Source organism: Venturia canescens, chromosome 11, assembly GCF_019457755.1.
Source record: "Venturia canescens isolate UGA chromosome 11, ASM1945775v1, whole genome shotgun sequence".
Lineage (NCBI taxonomy): Eukaryota > Metazoa > Arthropoda > Insecta > Hymenoptera > Ichneumonidae > Venturia > Venturia canescens.
In genome coordinates, this window is record NC_057431.1 from 5,633,116 (window position 1) to 5,652,043 (window position 18,928).

Below are 18,928 nucleotides of genomic sequence, written 5' to 3' on the forward strand. Positions count from 1 at the left end.
CGGGCAATTAATTAGTGAAAACACCAATAAAAATAATCGCCCCCGGAGGATCTCCGTGGCGAGGAACGAATTAGAGTGACCCCTTAATAAAAAGTGCTGCAAAAACCAGAACATAAAAATAACTGCCACGGGCCAATTACTGGAAGATAAAAAAAGCCTTTTTTCTCTCTCATGCCGACGTCACTCGGTAGTGGGAAACTAATGGCAGGAGCAACAACATACATTTCGGCTAACAGTTTGACTTTTCCCCAGCAAGATAAGAAGAAGATAAAAAAATTCTCGAATTTATCGAAATAAAAAAAAACAAAAAAAAAACAAAAAAAATTAAAAAAAAAAAAATTTTTTCTTGGTTTTTTTCGCAGAATGCAACGTCGCAGGTTTCGTCAGCAGTTCCGGCCACGTCGAGAAGGTCCCCTACATTTTTTTGCCTCAACGGGGACAGATCATTTATCCCCAAGCGGAAATTCGCTTCGAGGGTAAATACCGACCCGCTCATTATCCTTTTCTTTACATTCAATTAACACGAAAACAAACGTTCATGCTTAATTATATGTCAAAGGTGTCACTACACCGGTTTGCGGAATCGCTGGCTCTCAACAACTCGGTAAATCCGGATGGATCGAGCTGAGAAATCTCTCGAACGCTGAGCCACCGTTCAGGCTCTTTCGCGACGAGGGAAGAACTTTTTTACAGGTAAACTCGCGGGGGAACAAAAATTTTTCCAAATTTTTTAGACTACTTACAACATTTTTTGAATTATTTACAAAATTCTTGGGTTTTTGGTATCTTTTGTCAAGTTCCTCAAAGATTTTCGACAAATGGAAAACCTGGAAGCCCCGACAGCTGTGGGGGCCGATAAATATGAGGAATTTTGAAAAATGTTTAAACGGACGATCGAAAATATTGATTATTCGTAACCCAACGTCAAAAATGATAAAAAAAATTTTTTAATAAATTGAAATATTCATTCTTCAGCTGAATATTAAAAACTAAACAAATCTTTAAAACGTATTGATTTTATTGATCTTTAAAACGTATTGATAAAAAGTATTGATTTTTTATAAATTAAACGTTAAAAATTATTTTAAAACATTTTTAAGTAAATTGAAATATTCATTTTTAAACTAAACATTAAAAGCTAAAAAAATGTTTAAATAGTTAATAAAAAATATCGATTTTTATAAATTAAATATCAAAAATTTTTTAAATTTTTAAGTAAATTAAAATTTCAATTTTTCTATCATTCTCTCCGTTCCAGTGGATCGGTGAAGACGGTTTGAGGGATACTGCCGAAGGTAAACTCGTCCTGGCCAAATTGGTCTGCAGAGATGCCTCCCCCAGCTCCAGTCTGCCGGAAGTTTTCGCACCCTGCGTCGCCTTCAGGGTGGCTGGATCGCCTTCCAAAAGTAGTGAGTGATCTCAGCAATTTATTTACTCGTAATCGACGTCTCAAGCCGTGATTTCGTGAGTTTTCGAACGTTTAAGGGCTTCAGCACTTGAGCATCTTCCAAAATGTTTTTTTCCTCAATTTTTCCAGGCGGAAAAAAAAAACAATAAAATAATAATATTCAGGGGAGTTAGCGAGCAAACTTTGAGCTGTGAAACGGAAAAAAAATGGTTGAAAAATAGTAAAAAAAAAAAAAGAGGCGAAAATACTTGAATCGAAAATAATGAGAAATCGTGTTCAAAGTTTTGAATCGCGGTCCAAGGGGACCGAGAAAAAGTCGAAATCGATTTTCCAAAAATTCCTCAGCGCTTCGCCCTCCTAAATTTCGCGGACTCCTAAATTCATCAATTTTTTATTCGTCCATCTGTCGAAGACGTTCGAGAAGTGACGTTCGCCGCGACGAGGCAACCGTCCCAGGGTCTGTCGGTCGTCGAATACGCAGCGATTGGAGTATCCTCGATCCTCCTCGCGCTCATCTACGTCGCCAGCGTTTCTCTCTATTTGCACAGTCGAAAAGCTCGGAGAAAATGCAACGAGGAACCGGAAGTGGCCATCACCGGGGGCCGGGACGGTGCCGGGCTGGTAAAAAACAACCCTTTGCTCGTGGCCACGAGACACTTTGAGAGTGACACCAACAGTGGTCCCAGTGACGACGACGGAGGCGACGAGCTGGGGGAGAGCGACGCCGAGCAGGGTTTCGAAAATGTACTTGAAAGAAAAAATCAAATTTTATCAGCTTCTCTTTCGATTTTTCCACATTTTTAAAAATTTTCAATAATCTTTTTATTTCTCCAAAATCCCTGGTCTTTTGGTTTTTGGTCACCCAGTTTTTCCATTTTCTTGGCTTCCCGCAGCCTTCGTACTGCTCCCAGCAAGTTACGTCAGCCCTCGTCCATCCCCAGTGCATGTTCCTGGAGCACTCCGAAGCTCTTTTCAACAACGGAAACATCCTGGGCGAAAGGATCCCTGAAGAAGACGTTCGCATCGTCGAAACCATTGAAAATACTTACCAGCAAGAAACCCCCGTGCTTCCGGGCACCCAGAGACGCAAGTTGTACTTCAACCCAGCGTACTTCGAGAGACAACTGTTGCTGGTGAGGGTTTTTTCAGGCTTTTTAAGGTAGCTCGTACACGAAACGATTTTCTTAAGGAAGTCTTGGATTCAGGCAGAGTTCAAATTAATGGCCAGTCGACTCGCACGCGTATCAAATTTTAAGGGGTTCGTCTTATCCGTTATTTGGATAAATGTGTCTAAATATGACGAAATGTACAGTTGTGCATTTTCGTGCGCATAAGAACTTGGATTTAAGGAGTTTCGGTACAAAAGTCTAAATGTTAAGAAATTGATGAAATTTGGTGATAATGTTCTTCAACATCAAGTGCGAAAACACAAATTTTTTCAAAATTTTTTTCTACTTAGTTATCGAGTAATTACGCATTAAAGCAGATTTCTTATGCCCGGAATGTATACCTATATATATGGAAACGCTATGCTTATACACGTGAACTTTAGTGATCAATTACTCGATAACTGTGTAGAAGAAAAATCTTAAAAAATTTGTATAGTCAAATTTAGCACTAAAGAATATGTTCACCAAATTTTATAAAATTCTGAACTTTTTGAATTTTTAAATTTTTTTAGCATGGGTTAGCATGGCAACATTGTATCGCCTGTACCGAAACTCCTTAACGCTCAATTATTCGATAACCATGTGGTAAAAAAATTTGAAAAAAATTGTATTTGCATACTCGATGCGAAAGAATGTTATCGCCAAATTTTATCAAATTCTCATTATTTTGATTTTTTGATGCACCCTCCTTAAACGAAGGCAGCTGAGCAAAGGCCGCTCAAAAATACGCTTGGACTGGTCAGAGCTTTACAAAATTTCAGTATGATATTTTTAGTATGTATACTTTCGAAAAATGCAATGAAAAAATCGATTTTTTGAAAATTCTAACCGGGTCGAGCCCTTAAAATCCGATCGAAAAACTCACGAATTCGTTTTTGTTTTCGAAATGATTTCCAGGCTCCGCCACCCGCCGCTATAGAATTCCTGATGAAGATCCGAGAAGTGATTTCCATCGCGAAGCACAAAATGACAGCGAAAAAGTTCGTTCCCACTTTGACAGGTGATGAAAATTTCGATTGGTTTGAGTATCTTGGTAACGTTTTGGGCTTTTTTTTAAATTTTGGCAATATTTAACGAAGGCATACCGGAGGAGGAAAGTTCTTCGGAGCGTTGCAGCTCTGTGGCGAACAAAAATCGTGCTGGTTCGGTGCAAGGATCGGTAACGCGTTCCCGAAGGTCACAACGATGCACGGGCTGCCCGGGCTGCACGGAAGGGCCGTTGAAGAACTTGGCGCTGTTGCCGGACGCGGGGAGATCGATGATCGGTGAAAACCGCGTTCGAGCTTGGCTCGAGGACGTCAAGCCGCCGGAGAGACGCTGGAAGGATGGGGAGGACGCGAGACACAATTTTCAAGATAATTCACGAGTGTTTGCCCGCAGTTTCGATAAGCTTGAAAAAATCGGTAATATCGATTTGTCGAGGGGCGATAAAAGCGATCAGACGAAAGGTAAAGGTTTCGCTACTTGGAAAGAGAATCCTCCGATGTTAAGGACCTTCCAGAACATCGCGAGGAGCGAAATCCTCGGGGAGGATGATCGGTAAGTTCATTTTTCCCGCGAGCCGATTTTCTCCCTCGAAATCGCTCATTTTTAGTATCAACGATTTTCCTCCGCAGGCACAGTATTTCGAAAAGATCGACGAAATCGATGTTCGAAGAGTCCAACTACGATCGGTACTACCGGACGAAAAAATCGGCATCTTCGTCCCCCCGCAGGGAGGAGAATCGTGACAACGAGATAAACGCAAAAGTCCGGAAAGCCATCGAGAACTCGTTCATAAAGCAGATGGAAGAAAACGCGACGATCGAAGATCGGCAAGAGTCGATAAATCGGCAGATCGGTAGCGGGCCCGACGGGAAGGAAGAAGGAGCCGCGAGCAACGAGGAGGAAGAAAATAAGCTCGATTCCAAAAAATCGGTATCGATCGGTACGCAGAAAAGATGGAAAAAATCGAGGGCGCCGGGCGTGCCGAGCAAGGAACTGCCGGACATGATAAACCAGTTGCCACTCTCCAAAATCCCCGCTAAAAAAATAATGGACGCAGTGATAAAGGAAATGGTGGACGTGAAAGCGCTGGAGCACCAATCGAGAGTTACCGATCCCTCGGTCTACGAGATCGACAGTTTGGAGCGAACGCATCGAAGGTCGTGTCAAGGCGAGGCCCGAAAATCGGCAAAAATCGGTTCGGCTAAAGATAAAATCGGCAAGCCGATCGAGGAGATCGGTAAGAAATCGGTCGACGAGCAAATACTCAGGAGAAATTACTACAATAATTTGCCGGAGCTGCTGACCTCCAGGCGAGAAGGTTATTCCCTGGTCAGCGAGGTCTACGTCAACGACGGGTACGCGAGCCCGGCAGGAAGTGACGATTCCGGACCGGAAATCCGCTACGAAGCAGAGAATCCAGGCCACCTGACCATCAAAGTTCAAGATTCTCCCGAAAACTACGTCAAGCAAGACGAATCCGAGTACGAGCCCGACACCCTGGACCGGAAACCCATGAGGCTCAAAATCAACGGCGACGTCAGCTACGACCGCGACACCACGAGCGAGAGCTACGTCGACTCGCTCGAAAGACCCCGCCACATTCTACTGCGGAGCAAAGGCAGCTTTCGAGACGATGACAATTCGAAAAACGGTACCGGCTCGCTCCAGCGGGGGTACGGAAGCCTCCGGGAAATCTACGAGGCTAGATTACGAACGAATCTCAAAGATTCCAGCTTCATGGGGAGCACCAAATCACTGAACGGGGAATTGGACAATCCTTTGGCCTGGAAAAAGTGCAAGTTTGTATTTTCCTCTTTTTATATCATTTTGTTTAATTTTCGGACGTTTTTGACCCCGGGTTCGTCATCTGTGACCCCGAAAACCCCCAGCCACCGATTTTCGCAGCAATCCAACCATTTTTTCGTTCATCGGTCCGCCATCTTTGAATCCGCCATCTTGGATGCGAAATTAACCCCCATATTTGGATTCAGCGACCCCAAAAACCCTGGGACTCTCAAATTTGTCGAAATTCCAAAAATTTTGAGGTTATCCGTCAGCCCGGCGCCATCTTTAAAAATAAAATCGAAACCTGGAGCAGCGACCTCCTGGTGGTGCGAGGAAGAAATTTTCCGCTCGTCCAAGTGCCCCGGCGTTCCATTTCTTGCTGATTTTAAGCAGAGGTCATTCAAGGTTATGTTTGTTTTCAGATATTTGACCCCCGACACGAGGCAAGCGAAGAGGCAACGGAAGCCTCAGAATCAGCCCGACGTAGTGCCATTGCCGCCGTCCGAGGAAATTTATCAGAAGCCAAAGCCCCCGCGCAGGGTTGAGTACAAAGACGCCAAGGCGGAGGAGCAGGTTGGCCTCGAGTCGATTGACTCAAAAAACGAGTTGGACAGGAGTAAGTCCGAAGCGGGTGACCCTACGGCCAGCGACGGCTCTCCTGTCTTCGCACAAACGCCAGAAAACGGTCGCGTAGGGAAGTTGACGCGTGAGCAATCGGAAGAGGTGAAGATCGCAGCGCCATCTAGGTTGACGGAAAACGATGGCTTCGGTGAGGAAAACGGAGCCGAAAAGGTTCCGGTTTCCCCGGACTCGAATCCGTCGTGGCTCCCGGGCGGTGAGCCGCCTTGGAAGGCGGATTTGGAGAAGCGTTCGAGGCGCCATCTGCCAGCCGATTGCGGAAGCCCGAACGCGCCGGAGAGATTCGAGAGTGTGAAAAAATCGAGCGCGATGTCGCTGAGCGGAGGAAAAACTTGCGCGGATTTTTTAGAGCCCGGGAGGCCGATTTCGATGCTCCGCAAGTCTGAAGGACCTTCGAGAAAGTCGATGACCTTGGGCAAGGTCGAAGACAGCGGTTACTTGAGCAGCACCGACAGCAATGAGTCGCAGAAACAATTATTGCGCCACGACAACGGAAGCGTTTCGGAAACCGACGAGACCGAGTCCATGTGCGACGGCGCCAGCGAAAGTGGCGCCGAGAGCGTCGGCACCGACAGCGTTTTTTTCGGCAATTTTCGGCGTCTCTCAGACCTTTCAAATTTCTCCAAAAGCGTTGATTCCGGCGTTGACTTTAGCATGAGAAACACTTTTTTCAAACCTTTTGCCGACCGAAGCGCAAGATCCTCGAAAAATTTGGAAAGAACGAGCGTCCAAACGAGCGACAGCGAGAGTGGAAGTTTCGTCACGGTTCTCTCACCCACCGGGGAGAGCCGACGAAACAGTCTCGTTCTATAATAGTCTTCGGAAAATGTTGAGGTTAAGAGTCGACGTTTGATCCAAGACTCAAATGCTCGACTTTTCAGTCGAATTTTGAGGTTATATACGACTCGAAGATTCAAAGCTCAAGACTTCAAGTCAAATGACAGAGTTTAATTTTCTACTCGTGTTAAAACTCCGAGTAAATACTTCAAATCAGTCTCTTCGAGGCCAGTAAATAGTTTGATAAACATTTTTTTTATACCATTTTTTAAAACGAAATTGAAAATTAATATTCGCAAATTCATCTATAAATATTCACTTATTTATGTATTTATTTATATATCATTTAATTTAGGAGAATCCGAGACGCCTTGAGCGTCGATAAAAAGTTCATTGACCGGGTATTCGATTTCTAACCTCATCGACGTTGCTCGTGCGGTAGATTCATAGATTTTTTAATGATTTTTGTTTTTTTATTTATTGAGACGTAATTAACAGTTTATTCTTATCGACGTAACGTAACTGGAAAATTTCGGTGGATAATTATCGAATAATTCAGCAAACGATACCGGCCGGAGGTGCAATACTAGTTTCGTTAAAGAGGTTAAGTGCATGCTTCAATTTATTAAAATTATACAAATTGCTGAGAAACATCGATCGCTTAAGAAAAAAAAATGATTTAGCACGATATCTTGCCGAATAAGGTATTATTTAGGAACACTTTTTCTATTCGTTAAAAAATATTGAATTTTACATTATTTATTATTTTAATAGTTCGAATCACGATTTTTGTTAGACTTTCAATATTTATATCCCTCTATTTATTCTCGTTTGTAACATATTCCTATCGTTTGTAACCACGAAGTTTTATTTATCACTGTTTTTATTTAGCAAGAGAAAAATTTAACTAAATTATTATTATTTTTACATATATTTTTATGTACGAAGTTCTCCATGTGATTATTTCGACGAAATAATTCGTTGAACAAGGAGCGCACGCTTCCACGTACCTGCCAAATGTAAATAGTTATTTAAACACGTTACTCTCGTAGATGTTAAAACATACTAGCCAATTTTCATATTTATCATTGAATTAATATATTTTTTTAGTTACGACATTTTTCGATTAACGGAGAATATGTTAATTCGTATTTATTTACACTTCAGTATACATTTGGGTCAGGGATCGAGAAATTGGTTTTTTCACTGTTTTTTCTTTTGTTTCAAGGAACAATTTCTCTCCCAAATTTCGTTGGGGAATACGGTGCAGGGTGGAAGTGGGTTTACGGCATTTATAATTTATTCTCAACGTTTATGAACGATGAATGACACTCCTGAAAATAATTGCTCACCCAGATTTTCAATATTTATTTCATGCATTTTTTATAGCTAATATTATTGAGAAGATTGTTGATCATGTGACATATTATTTGTTAATTTAAAAAATTTATGCACTTTGTTTTAACTTAAGAACTTTGTATTATATTTTTTATTTAATTTCAACTTTGTTTTTATGGGAATACTTTTTTCATTGCCCTTTCCCAAACACTCAACGGAGCAACTCGACATGAACTCGACAATCGAAAGTGATGACCAAAATTAATTAGAGAAGTGACCTAGTTAGAAAAAGACTCGAGCAGAACGCTTTTTCCGGTAACAACAAGTGTTTGATTTTGTAAACAGAAAACACCTGATACATGAAATTTAAATATGGCGCCACAAAATTGGTGCTTGGTGCCATCTGGTCCAGTCTCTCGGTACTTGTAATATTTAAAAAATGAGCGCAAATCTGTTCATATTGAAAAAAGAACGCGAAATAACTGAAAATTAATAAACTTTGACAAGTAACAATAATTCTGTGGAAAATAATACCATCAACTGTCAAATTACAAGTTTGCACTGATGGAATTCGGCCTAGTTTCTAAGTCAACACGGACACGGATCGCGAGCAGCTGACAGGCAATTCGTATATGTATCCATTCAGGAATACCACGTGCAGCAGGTTATGAAATCTCAAAACTCATAACCAAAATTCCGCCAGAATACAAACAAAATAGTTAATCAATTTCTCTAAAAGAAAACAAAATACCACAAAAATGTTGAGTACGCTCACGACGTACTCGCGGATGATTGTACGACGACATAACAAAAATTTTTCGACGAAAAAAAGCAAGATTCCACCGAAACCACAAAACAAAACACTACCAGGTGAGGAATCAGTTTTTTCATTTACCACTCACTTTTAAAATCGGTCAAAAAACATCGAAATTGTTCATCATTTTCTAGGTTAGAAAATTATGTTATGAAATACGAAATACAAAATGCTAATTTTTTGAAAATTTATTGAAAACTCCTTGTTTTTTGAATAAGTTCAAAACTCAATAAAAACATCGATATTTTTGCAGTCTTTCAATATGCGACGAGTCAGGAAGATTATCAAAGGGTTTATGTTTGGGGTTTGGCGGAACACGGAGCATTGGGAACTTTAGGAAAAACAAGAATAGCGGACGACGTAGCTTACATAGGAAAGCCTAGCAGATTGTACTTTGGAGAGAAGCACAAAGTGGTTCACATAGCTTGTGGCTATGGATTTACAATGTTCGGAGTCAATTCTGACGACAGAAAAATTGTTTATGGCAATGGAATCAACACAGACTCGCAAATTGGTACATGAAAATTCTATAAATTTTCCATTTTCACAATTGAGAACTTCCCTCGACACAAGAGCTGAATCTGTTTGTTAAATCATGTCTAGGATTCGATGATTCTGACGAACAGTACACAGCCGGAATAATTCCTGTCCCAAGACCCATTTATTTGCCATTGAAGAGTCTTTCACCAAAAGTACTTGGACTGGCAGCAGGAAGAGCTCACTCTTTAATTTTAACCAGTGAGGGAGTTTTCACGTTGGGCAACAACGGTTATGGACAATGCGGAAGGTCCATTATAGAAAACGAAGAATATGCGCAGAGTCGAGTTGTCCATCACATTCCTAACGTCAAAGGTGAAATCATAACCAGCGTTGCTGCTGGCCAGGATCATAGGTAAGAGCGTTTCTTCAGATATATAATCAATGTATTAATCCATCGACTTATTAAATTGACAACTCATCAGCTACTCGCTAATTTAATGAGTTTTCAGTCAACTTTAAACCCATTTATTCACTGATTCTTCATTCACTTCTTCGATCTACAATTCTTTTTTCTCCTTCGTTTACTCGTACAGCATTCTTTTAACAGAAAAGGGCAGAGTTTACACTTTTGGTTGGGGCGCCGACGGCCAAACTGCTCTGGCTCACTACAAAAATGAATGGCAACCGTCCCTGGTCAAAGGTGATCTGGCTGGTCAGCATATAACCAAATTGGCATGCATCGCCGACTGCGTTTTGGCTTTGAGTGGTAAAATTTGATGAACAGCGACAAACAAAATGGAAAATTCTCACGAGCTCTGTGAATATTGTGATTTTCTTCTTTACAGACAAAGGAAAAGTTTTTGGCTGGGGCAACTCGGAATATGGACAACTCCCAGTCAAAGGCGATAATCACCAAATCAATATCGCCACAGAATTAGTGATTCCTCCGGAAGTTGGGCACGTTGTTGACATCGCTGCTGGTGGCAGTTTTTGCATGCTGTTGAACAGTGAGTTTCAAATACAGCAGAAGAAAAAACTTTTCAAAAGTTTTGACAAAATATTAATTTTATTTGAATTTTGAAAAAAAAAATCGTTCGCAGGCACTGGCAATGTCTACGTTTGGGGCTACGGCATTCTCGGATTCGGACCTGAAGTTCTGACGGTTGACAAACCTACTCTCATTCCTCCCACCCTCTTCGGTGCCAACCCCTACGACAAAAATGTTAAGGTGACTAGAAAAAAGAATAAATTCCATGAAAATTGCAATGCATTTTCTTCAATGTCTTCACTCATTATTCACATTCAAGGTTTCGAAAATCTGCTGCGGTATCAGCCACCTCGGAGCTGTGACCAACACGGGCGATCTCTACATGTGGGGTAAAAACAAATTTGGTTTCCTGGGCCTCGGAAATCGAAATGATCAATTTTTCCCTCTGAAGGTAAAATTTGTTGATTTTGAAAAAAAGTCAACAAATTGATACACTTGATTTTTCATTCTCAATTTTGTTTTTCCAGGTCTCTATTGGAGCGCAGGTGAAAAGAGTTGCTTGCGGAGTCGACCACACGGTGACGCTGTGTAAACCCTTCATTTGAAAAAATTGTGAAAAATTATGAGAACAAGCAAACCCCAAAAGAAAACGTAATTAGTATTTTACGTTAGAACTTTCAACGAATCAGTGAAACTCGATTCCTGTGTAAATATCAAAAAAAATCAAAATGTAATTTGCAAACGAATAAAGAGAAAATTTTCCAAAAAAAAATCTGAACAATTAAATTTTTCAAATCATTATTGAATTCAAACTTTCCAGCGTTCATTATTTTCCCACAGTTGCCCATAACAATGAGCAACGATTCAATCGAGAACATCAAAATTCATAGTTTCTTTTCAAATTTCGTTTCTAAACATTTTTTCTTATGGGGATTAGAAATCGAATTTTCTCCATTGAAAAAATCCGAGGTGAGAGACCCCAAAGCACGTATAACGAAAGCGTGTGTACAAGTCTGATAAAGAATCTGCTTTTATCTTATCACGAAAAACGTGGGTGTGTTTTAAGGTAGAACATCAATGATTCACGACTAGCTTATGAGCTGGGAATGTAACACGGTCGTAAAAACAAAAGGTGTACCAAAGTGCAATGAAATATCGGTGAACAATGGATTACAAATGTTTGTTTCTGCTCACGTTTTGGGGTTCGTTCCAATCGATTGAATAATGAAGTAATTCAAATCCAATTTGAATGAAACGCGAAATTCTGAGAGATTTTTTGAAAAAGGGCTTTTTAACTTCGATTCGTTTCCAAAAAATATCGTTTTGTCTCCAGGAATATTTTTATCTCGTTCACAAACAACGATTCCGGAATTCCTTCGAGAATGTTACGAAAACGAAACTTTTTATGGGCCACAACTGCCCATGAGCCTCCAAGTCGTTATCGACATCATCAGAAAGGCTGAAAAATATTCTGCCAATTCGATGAACATCAGAACGATTTCAACCTCGTTACTCCACAGGTTTGCATTCGTGAATATTTCTCTTCAAATTTGAATTGTGTTGAAATTTTGGTGAAAATGAAAAATTTACTGCTAAACCACAAAATTCTTGTTTCCGCATGAATTTTTATGATTATGAAAATTCGATTGATCGAAAATAGTGAAAAAATAGATCAAAGGAATTGAAAAATTTGAAAAGAAGGGACAAAATTGCTGAAATTTTTTTTTCCTTTTTCAGATTCAAATTCGATGGCATCGAATTTTATTCAGAGAGTAGAGTGAAGGAAGGAGTTCTGCCTTTCGGTGGGACAGGCTCGCAGCGTTCGAAGCATCGAATAATCGAGGAATTGGTGCCAGGAAACAGGCTCGCATTTCCTGTCGAGGCTCTCACGATCCAGGAACGTTGCACTCTTCACCGTGCCATATCGAATACGATATGGGAGCACGGTGAAGCTGACCGTGACAAGCTATGCATCGAAGGAGTGACGGAAAAATTTTCCGGTACAAAAATATTTTCGAGTTCCAACGTTCGTTTGTTTATTCGAACATTTGTCGAAAATATTAATTGAAATTTGACCAATAATTCGAATGATTTTGAAAAGTGAATTTTTCCAAAGACAGATCGATGCCCGGCGAGCCAAAAATGTGTCCTTTGGAATTCGGGGTCGTTTTGACCCCCTTTGGTACTATTTCTCTTGGAACTGTGATTTCGGCGATCGCTGCTGCCTTAGAGCCCCAAAATGTATCGGTCAAGCTTCTGCTCGGAGATTCTGAAAATTCGGGTAAATCATAATTATATAACAGATGATAAAATTGATTTGAAAAAAGTTCGATCGAAACCTTTTTTTTATATGAAGAAATTGGAGATTTAATTTCTTCAGTTTAAAGTGCAAGAAATGATTTTGTTTTGGATGAAATTCTAGTAAGAAATTACTTGGGTTTTTGAATGAACATTAATTCTTTTCGTTTTTGCCCAAAATGACGAATAATCGGGATTAAAACTGGGACAATTAAATGCAGAAAATGAGGTTGACCTTATCGTGCCTAAAAATCAAATGGCTTTAGACAGATCCATGTGGCTGAGTTTGATCAAGAGATCAACTACCCAAATCGATAACGTTTGGGTCTCAACGATTGCAGGTGAGGGAAAGAAATGGATGAATTATTATCTGCGAAGTGGAATGAGGGCAGGGAAAATCATTGGGGATTATGTTTTCAAGGTGACCTTGCTGAAATGGCTGTTTATCAGGGACCGGTAGAAGGAAAAAGAATGTCGCTGGGGGCAACCGGCTTCTGGAACAGTTCGATGCGACCAAATATTTTTTACCTCGTCGGCAGAGACGGAACATTTGATGCAACGAGGGCAGAAATAGTTGGAGGGATCGATGGTAAGAAAGCAGCAATTAGCGAGCACGAAAAACTTCTTTGTTAGTGTCATTTTCACTAATGAAAGAATTTCTGTGGTTCCAGGCCTCGTAATTGCTAAAAAGTTGCCAAAGTGGCTTGAAGATATGGAGAATTTGCGGTTGAGCCAAATCCTCGATATTTATTATTCCTACAGAGTTTCGAGCTTCGATTCTAGTGCGAGAGCTTGCGATCGTGGAAAGGCTTTTTGGAACGTTGCTCCGAATTCGATGATGGAAGAGCAGGTCTGAATCTGAAAATATGAAAATCTTGAAAAAATTAATAAAAATTTTTATTTCTATCAAAATTTAACAATTTTTGTAACATTCACTGAAAAATAATTGAATTGAGACCCTCCGCAGACGTTTGCAACTGCCCAAATTCTGGCCTACCGCAACAGCGTTGCCTACATGGAAGAAGGCGTTTTAAAAAGCATGGCAAAGCTCGCAGTGAACGCTTTCAATTCTTACACAATGCACAATTTGTTCACCGAGGTTCATTGCCCACAAAATGAGAAAATATACCCAACCGTCGAGGTAGTTGTGACCTTCGATGGCTCCTGGACAGAAAATTATACCGCCGACTTCTTGTCGTAAGGGATAAACAGTCTCATTCACAATGGAAACACGAAAAAGTTCATTCGAACAAAACTTAGTGACTTTGGTCATTTTCTGAAGTTTGCTTTTCACAGTATTTTTGTGTGTGCTTCGAACAGTGGTGATTTTATTTAAAAAAAAAAAAAAAAAAAAAAAAAAAAAAAAAAAAAAAAAAAAAACCAGAAAGGTCCTAAAAACTAAGAAAAAAAATTAATTCATTGAATTCAATTATTCTGGTCATTTCCTAACAATCTTTATATACGTTCGTAGTGTTAAATCTGCGAGGCTTTTGAGTCAATGATTTATCATTCATAGAGTGATGATCGAGGATCTTGACGTTTCGATATTTGGCTCGAAAATGGGAATAATTCATGGGACGACAGGAGATTGGATTCTGAACGTGACCGACAGTCCTGCCAGTTTGCACTTCGCCATAGCAAACAACAACTACACGTGTGAGACGAGAAAAAATATGAAAGAGAAAAAAATTATCGGAACTGAGGATTGAAGATTGTTTTAACTCCGCAGGGCCATCGGGAATGAATTTTTTGAAAGTTTTAGATCAGGCTTCAAGTTTTCTCGATCTGAGCTGGAAGAAGAGACACGAGAATCGCACCGTGGGAAATTTGGGCCAAGTTCTGGTTTTTCTGGCCCCTCGCGTTCACTTCAACACTGTCGATCAACAGACGATTTTGAAATCGATCAAGCAGTTCAAAAATCGACATCCAGGTCGATAAAGTAACCAAAAACCCTTTTTACATGTTCGAACTTTTTTTGTGTAACACTTTGACTCCTTACAGACGTTCATATGGTTTATTACGTCACTGAATACAATGCTAAATTGTTCGAAGAGTTTTTGCTGACGCAGGACGACCATCTGATCAAATCTTCCAACGTCAATGACATCACCGATGTCCTTCAAACTGGTATTTATTTAAATGAATGAAGAATGACGCTGAAGTTTCCAACGTTGGAGTCCAACGAAATGATCGAAAAAAATTTTTAAATAATTCCAGTAATTCTCCTATTTTGTTCCCTGCTAAATTTGCGATTCGTAGTTTTTCAAGCTGCACCAACGATTCGTGAAATAAAAAATTGGTGAATTAAAAACGTTTTTTTCGTTCATTTCGTTGGACTCCAAAGTTGGAAACTTCAGCGTCGTGAATGAAGAGTACAGCGAAGGAAAACTGCTACAAAAACAAAGCACAGAAATAAGCAGGAAGGGATAGAAATTAATAAAAAAATGAAAAATTCTGTTCGATTTTCAGTCACGAGAGTTCTGAGACCAGAAAAATGTGAAATGCCAGAAAAACCTGGAAGCCCGAAGGCTCATATCGAGGATTATGTCAGTCCGAGAAAATCGGTCGTTTATCAACTGCATCCCCGATGGCGAAGAAATACGAAAAAAGTGACAGTAACAGTGAGGGTGAAAAAATGATAATTTTCGCGTCAAAAAACGCCACATTTCGACACTGTCAAAATGGAATAATTTTCTGTTTTTCAAGCTCCACAACGTCGACTATGGGACGATAGAAATCTGCACTTGGAATCAACGAAGAAACAACGTCCGAAAAGACAATTATTATTGCATGAGATTGACAGGCCACACAGAGACTGTTTTCACAGACTTCGCGGTTTGTGACGAGAACGTAAATTGCAACATGACGTATTACGAGGTCAAGGGAATCTCGACGAGAAAACAATGCGCAGGTATTTCGTGTTTCCCACAAATGAATGGCAAGACCAGGAAAATCTTAAAAAACGATTTTTTTCACGAGTTTGAACAACTTTAAAAACGTTTATGGATTTCTCTCAACGAGCATGAACGTAGAAACTTTTTCTTTTACCCTAGAAATCGAGTGTCGGGCTCCGGACTACGTGAGGTTCATCATTCGCATGGAGAAGCTCGAGTGCTCGAGTGGAAATTCACCGAAATCGTCATTTCCCAAAATATTTCTAACACTCGTATCGATTATTTATTATCACCAAAAGTATTCAAATTGAAGAAATCAAGCACTGCCCCCCTGGGGTTTGACACAATAAAAATGAACAGAAAACCAAACTGCTCAAACGAGTTTGACTGATTTTCCTGACAAAGAGACTCTTCAAATTGTTTTTTTTGTTATATTTCCACTTTCATTTCACCGCTTCCAGTTCTCTCCTCAAGGTTCGAAGAGATCCTGAAATCATTGAAAAAATTCCCAATTTTCATCTGAGCAGTTATCAACGTCTTGAATGAATGAAAAAAATGTTTAAAAACGAATTTTTTGGCTCAAAAAACGTCGACGATCCGAGGACTCTTTGGATGAGAATGAAGAGGAATGCAGAGTCGACAAAGTGGTTCGAGTCGAACTGGAGAGCTCGTGGGACAAAGCAGTGTGTTGAGAGACTTACGGTTGGCAGGGATCGAGATAAAGATACTCTCTGAAGTTTCGGGTGACATTCTAGGAAAGGATTCTTTGGTCTACAGACCCATATCGTGACGTTCGTGAAGAAACAAAAAAACGAGAACTCTAAAAGAATTTTGATACACGAATATTTTGAAAAAAAGCTATTTTGAAAATTTCTTTAAAAACTAGTTAATCGAAAGCTCGATAGAGAAAATGAAATTGAAAATTATTTGCTACCTTAAATTCGTGGAGTTACCACTGCTCAAGCCAGCCCTGCTGCTGTCCGGATCGAATTGGAAGGAAAAATTGATGTTTACGTTGGGAAGGGACCCGCTACCAGAATTATTAAACTGGACAAAGATGCCAGGGTCAGTTTGAACCCCGATGTCAACAACGGTACAAGTTTTGGTCCCTGAATCAAGATTGGGATGAAACTCGATTCCATTATCAACGCCATGATGAGGGTGCATCTCAAAACCATCACTAAATTCAGTTTTCATGTCCAGATCAATTGTGGTATTGCTCAGATTTGTCTCATCAATGCTAACTCCATCACTGTTGAGATATTCGATGCTGGAAGTCGATGCATTAGACATTGCTACTTTCTTCCTGTCCGCATTATAGCTACTAGCAAAGATCCTGTGACAAGGATTTGAGAAAGAAAATATCATCTTCATCAATGTTCGTCACAAAGGGCGCCTGAGCTTTCTCCTATTTTATTTAAAGTTTCATTTCTCTCTCGAAACAATCAAGTTTCCTGAATTTATCATGTTTTGATTTCCTGACTTCTGGTCATGAAAAATTCATGTGCAAAAAGTTTGTAGAATTATGACAGAGCAAAAGAATTTGGACTTACTTGGAAGGACTCAAAGATGATAAATATGCCGGCACCTGGATGCCTCGCTCCTCCATTTTTTTAAGAAATATTTCTCTGATCTCCGACTCCCAGCTGTTTATTCGAAAACATAAATATGATAAAAATTCGATCTCATGAAAAAAAAATGTCAAAAATGGTTTCACTTACAACCGCATGTCGTCCTTTCGAATTCGGTACTTCCGAAACTTGAGATTTTCCTTCTGACATTTTAGTCCTAATTCTTCGGTTGACAAGCTGAGAAAATTCATAGAAAATTGTGCTATGGATTATCGTAAAATTAGCCATTTTAACGAGCAGACATGGAAAACGATATTGAGCTGGATACCTAACTGAATGAAAATATGGACCGAATTGCAAAAAAAAAATTGAAGAAATAATGAAAATATGAAGGATTGACAGATCGCGTTCAGTTTTTCAACACTCAAACTTACCTGTCGATTTTTGGAGATGACAAAACTTCTATGAACAGCATCCGGTTCATGTAGAGAAATCCGTGGATGTATTTGAAGTCGTAGCCGGGACTTGTTTGTAACATGTGATGAAAAACTTGTTTACTAAATAGCGTGTTGAATTTCGTTAGCAGTAAATTCTTACGCTTTATACGAACTTTTAAGCATTCAAGAAAATTGCCGAGTTGTTTGGCGTCTTTCATCAATCGTTTTTTCTGAACCATCCTGAAATTTTGAGTCAAAATTTCAACTGCTAAACTGTTTATTTTTCTTCTCCGTACAGAAGCTTCCGGACACTAGTTTTCAAGGACAAACGATAGCGGCGCTCGGCGCACGTTGCGTTCGTTGGTCGGGGAAGGGGAGAGAACGAAAAGTAAACAAATCAGCGATTCGCGATCAGATTTCTTCGATTTTTTTCACAACGCCGAAGATCTTTGGAAAAACGTACATAGTAAAAACAAAAAGAATTATTTTTTTTTCAACTGCTTATTTCTGACTGAATCTAAGCACGTTTCTCGATACCCCGATGCAGGGAAGCTCGAATACTTTGAAAATTCTGAAAATCTGGCAAAGAGAGGGGAGAATATGGCGGCAAAGGCTGGGAGTGTTTACACGCTTTCTAGGTAAGCTCTCGAGTTTCTTTGTTGTTCGAACTCAAGCAGAAAAAGCATGTGGGAACGTATCCATTTGCTTAGAAATATGCCCTTTGTATAGAATTTCTTCGTGTTATTTTTTGAAGGCCCACTGTGGAAGTCGTCGCGCAATAAAAGGCCATAAACTAGAGCTAGAGCCGGCGCTGGTGTCTTAACTAGAGCTGAATTGTTTTCAGCGACTTGAGGATGACATATTTCTTTCCTTTAGGGTGGGTTATTGTTCCAACTTCTAGGTAAGCCTATCTGACAGTTAAAGGTTTACAAAGTAATGCTTTTACCTGCCAGATAAGCTACCTAGAAGTTGGAACAACCCACCCTTATTGCTCTAAAATTGTTGAATTCCTAAATAACGCAAATTCATTGCCCCCCATTTGTTCCTCCTTCGCAATCCTTTCGAACATTCATAACCTGTAAGATTTAAAGCGAAATCGTAAAGATCGAATATAAAAATTGAAAAAAAATAAAAATCGAAGGAATTCAATGAAAAGTGGCGATGGAGCGTGCAGCGTCCGGCGCCATTGAGCAACGACGAGAAAAATAATTGAGAAGTTTGTGCATATCCGTTCAGAAGAATTTCCAAGAGAATAAAAACTGCTAAAAAAGTGAAATTTCAGGTAATTTTCATTTTTTTTTTCAAAATCGTGTTTTTTATTTTGAGTTATTCAACGTTATTCG

The 18,928-nt window shown here is 39.8% G+C and overlaps 4 protein-coding genes across 7 annotated transcripts in view; 3 read left to right on the plus strand and 1 right to left on the minus strand.

Moving 5' to 3' along the window:
• sha (shavenoid) overlaps positions 1–8,268 on the plus strand; it is a 52,559-nt gene extending 44,291 nt beyond the window's left edge. Inside the window, exons 4-12 of the mRNA XM_043432208.1 lie at positions 363–476; positions 560–693; positions 1,259–1,409; positions 1,821–2,152; positions 2,302–2,541; positions 3,475–3,577; positions 3,657–4,116; positions 4,194–5,363; positions 5,772–8,268. Of these exons, the coding sequence (XP_043288143.1) occupies positions 363–476; positions 560–693; positions 1,259–1,409; positions 1,821–2,152; positions 2,302–2,541; positions 3,475–3,577; positions 3,657–4,116; positions 4,194–5,363; positions 5,772–6,801 (3,734 nt within the window). The 3' untranslated portion in view covers positions 6,802–8,268. The remainder of the gene's footprint in view (positions 1–362; positions 477–559; positions 694–1,258; positions 1,410–1,820; positions 2,153–2,301; positions 2,542–3,474; positions 3,578–3,656; positions 4,117–4,193; positions 5,364–5,771) is intronic.
• Positions 8,269–8,409: 141 nt separating this feature from the next.
• LOC122418151 (RCC1-like G exchanging factor-like protein) lies at positions 8,410–11,163 on the plus strand. Its single transcript, XM_043432213.1, has 8 exons — positions 8,410–8,973; positions 9,171–9,431; positions 9,521–9,809; positions 9,991–10,163; positions 10,243–10,404; positions 10,498–10,625; positions 10,705–10,836; positions 10,913–11,163. Exons 1-8 carry the CDS (start codon positions 8,862–8,864, stop codon positions 10,988–10,990), a joined length of 1,335 nt encoding a protein of 444 aa, XP_043288148.1. The 5' UTR covers positions 8,410–8,861; the 3' UTR covers positions 10,991–11,163.
• A 319-nt stretch (positions 11,164–11,482) lies between these two features.
• LOC122418150 (uncharacterized) lies at positions 11,483–15,900 on the plus strand. Of its 3 annotated transcripts, none has more exons than XM_043432210.1 (14): positions 11,483–11,587; positions 11,719–11,905; positions 12,123–12,385; positions 12,502–12,666; positions 12,905–13,024; positions 13,105–13,272; positions 13,355–13,533; positions 13,651–13,880; positions 14,200–14,339; positions 14,413–14,613; positions 14,685–14,810; positions 15,153–15,304; positions 15,390–15,594; positions 15,737–15,900. In XM_043432210.1, the coding sequence occupies exons 1-14, from the start codon at positions 11,551–11,553 to the stop codon at positions 15,886–15,888; spliced, it is 2,325 nt and encodes a 774-aa protein (XP_043288145.1). In that variant the 5' UTR covers positions 11,483–11,550; the 3' UTR covers positions 15,889–15,900. The 3 variants fall into 3 exon arrangements, with proteins under 3 accessions (XP_043288145.1, XP_043288146.1, XP_043288147.1); XM_043432211.1 differs by having other exon boundaries at positions 12,950–13,024; XM_043432212.1 differs by lacking the exons at positions 11,483–11,587; positions 11,719–11,905 and having other exon boundaries at positions 12,222–12,385; positions 12,506–12,666.
• Positions 12,535–17,939, minus strand: LOC122418152 (uncharacterized). Of its 2 annotated transcripts, none has more exons than XM_043432215.1 (5): positions 17,583–17,939; positions 17,299–17,385; positions 17,131–17,223; positions 16,512–16,913; positions 12,535–12,654 (listed from the first exon to the last, which is right to left on the minus strand). In XM_043432215.1, exons 1-5 carry the CDS (start codon positions 17,822–17,824, stop codon positions 12,612–12,614), a joined length of 867 nt encoding a protein of 288 aa, XP_043288150.1. In that variant the 5' UTR covers positions 17,825–17,939; the 3' UTR covers positions 12,535–12,611. The 2 variants fall into 2 exon arrangements, with proteins under 2 accessions (XP_043288150.1, XP_043288149.1); XM_043432214.1 differs by lacking the exon at positions 12,535–12,654 and adding an exon at positions 15,932–16,064.
• Between the last annotated feature and the right edge of the window lie 989 nt (positions 17,940–18,928).

Bases quoted from the DNA above. Each gene is read 5' to 3' on its own strand.
- LOC122418152 (XM_043432214.1), bottom strand. From the start codon at position 17,824: ATGGTTCAGAAAAAACGATTGATGAAAGACGCCAAACAACTCGGCAAT. The intron at 17,224-17,298 runs GTAAGTGAAACC...TCGAATAAACAG, and splicing joins CGAAAGGACGACATGCGGTT to CTGGGAGTCGGAGATCAGAG. The intron at 16,065-16,511 runs GTAGCAAATAAT...CAATGATTTCAG, and splicing joins GGTAACTCCACGAATTTAAG to GATCTCTTCGAACCTTGAGG.
- LOC122418151 (XM_043432213.1), top strand. From the start codon at position 8,862: ATGTTGAGTACGCTCACGACGTACTCGCGGATGATTGTACGACGACAT. The intron at 8,974-9,170 runs GTGAGGAATCAG...ATATTTTTGCAG, and splicing joins ACAAAACAAAACACTACCAG to TCTTTCAATATGCGACGAGT. The intron at 10,405-10,497 runs GTGAGTTTCAAA...AATCGTTCGCAG, and splicing joins TTTTTGCATGCTGTTGAACA to GCACTGGCAATGTCTACGTT.
- LOC122418150 (XM_043432210.1), top strand. From the start codon at position 11,551: ATGGATTACAAATGTTTGTTTCTGCTCACGTTTTGGG. The intron at 11,906-12,122 runs GTTTGCATTCGT...TTCCTTTTTCAG, and splicing joins TCAACCTCGTTACTCCACAG to ATTCAAATTCGATGGCATCG. The intron at 13,273-13,354 runs GTAAGAAAGCAG...CTGTGGTTCCAG, and splicing joins AATAGTTGGAGGGATCGATG to GCCTCGTAATTGCTAAAAAG.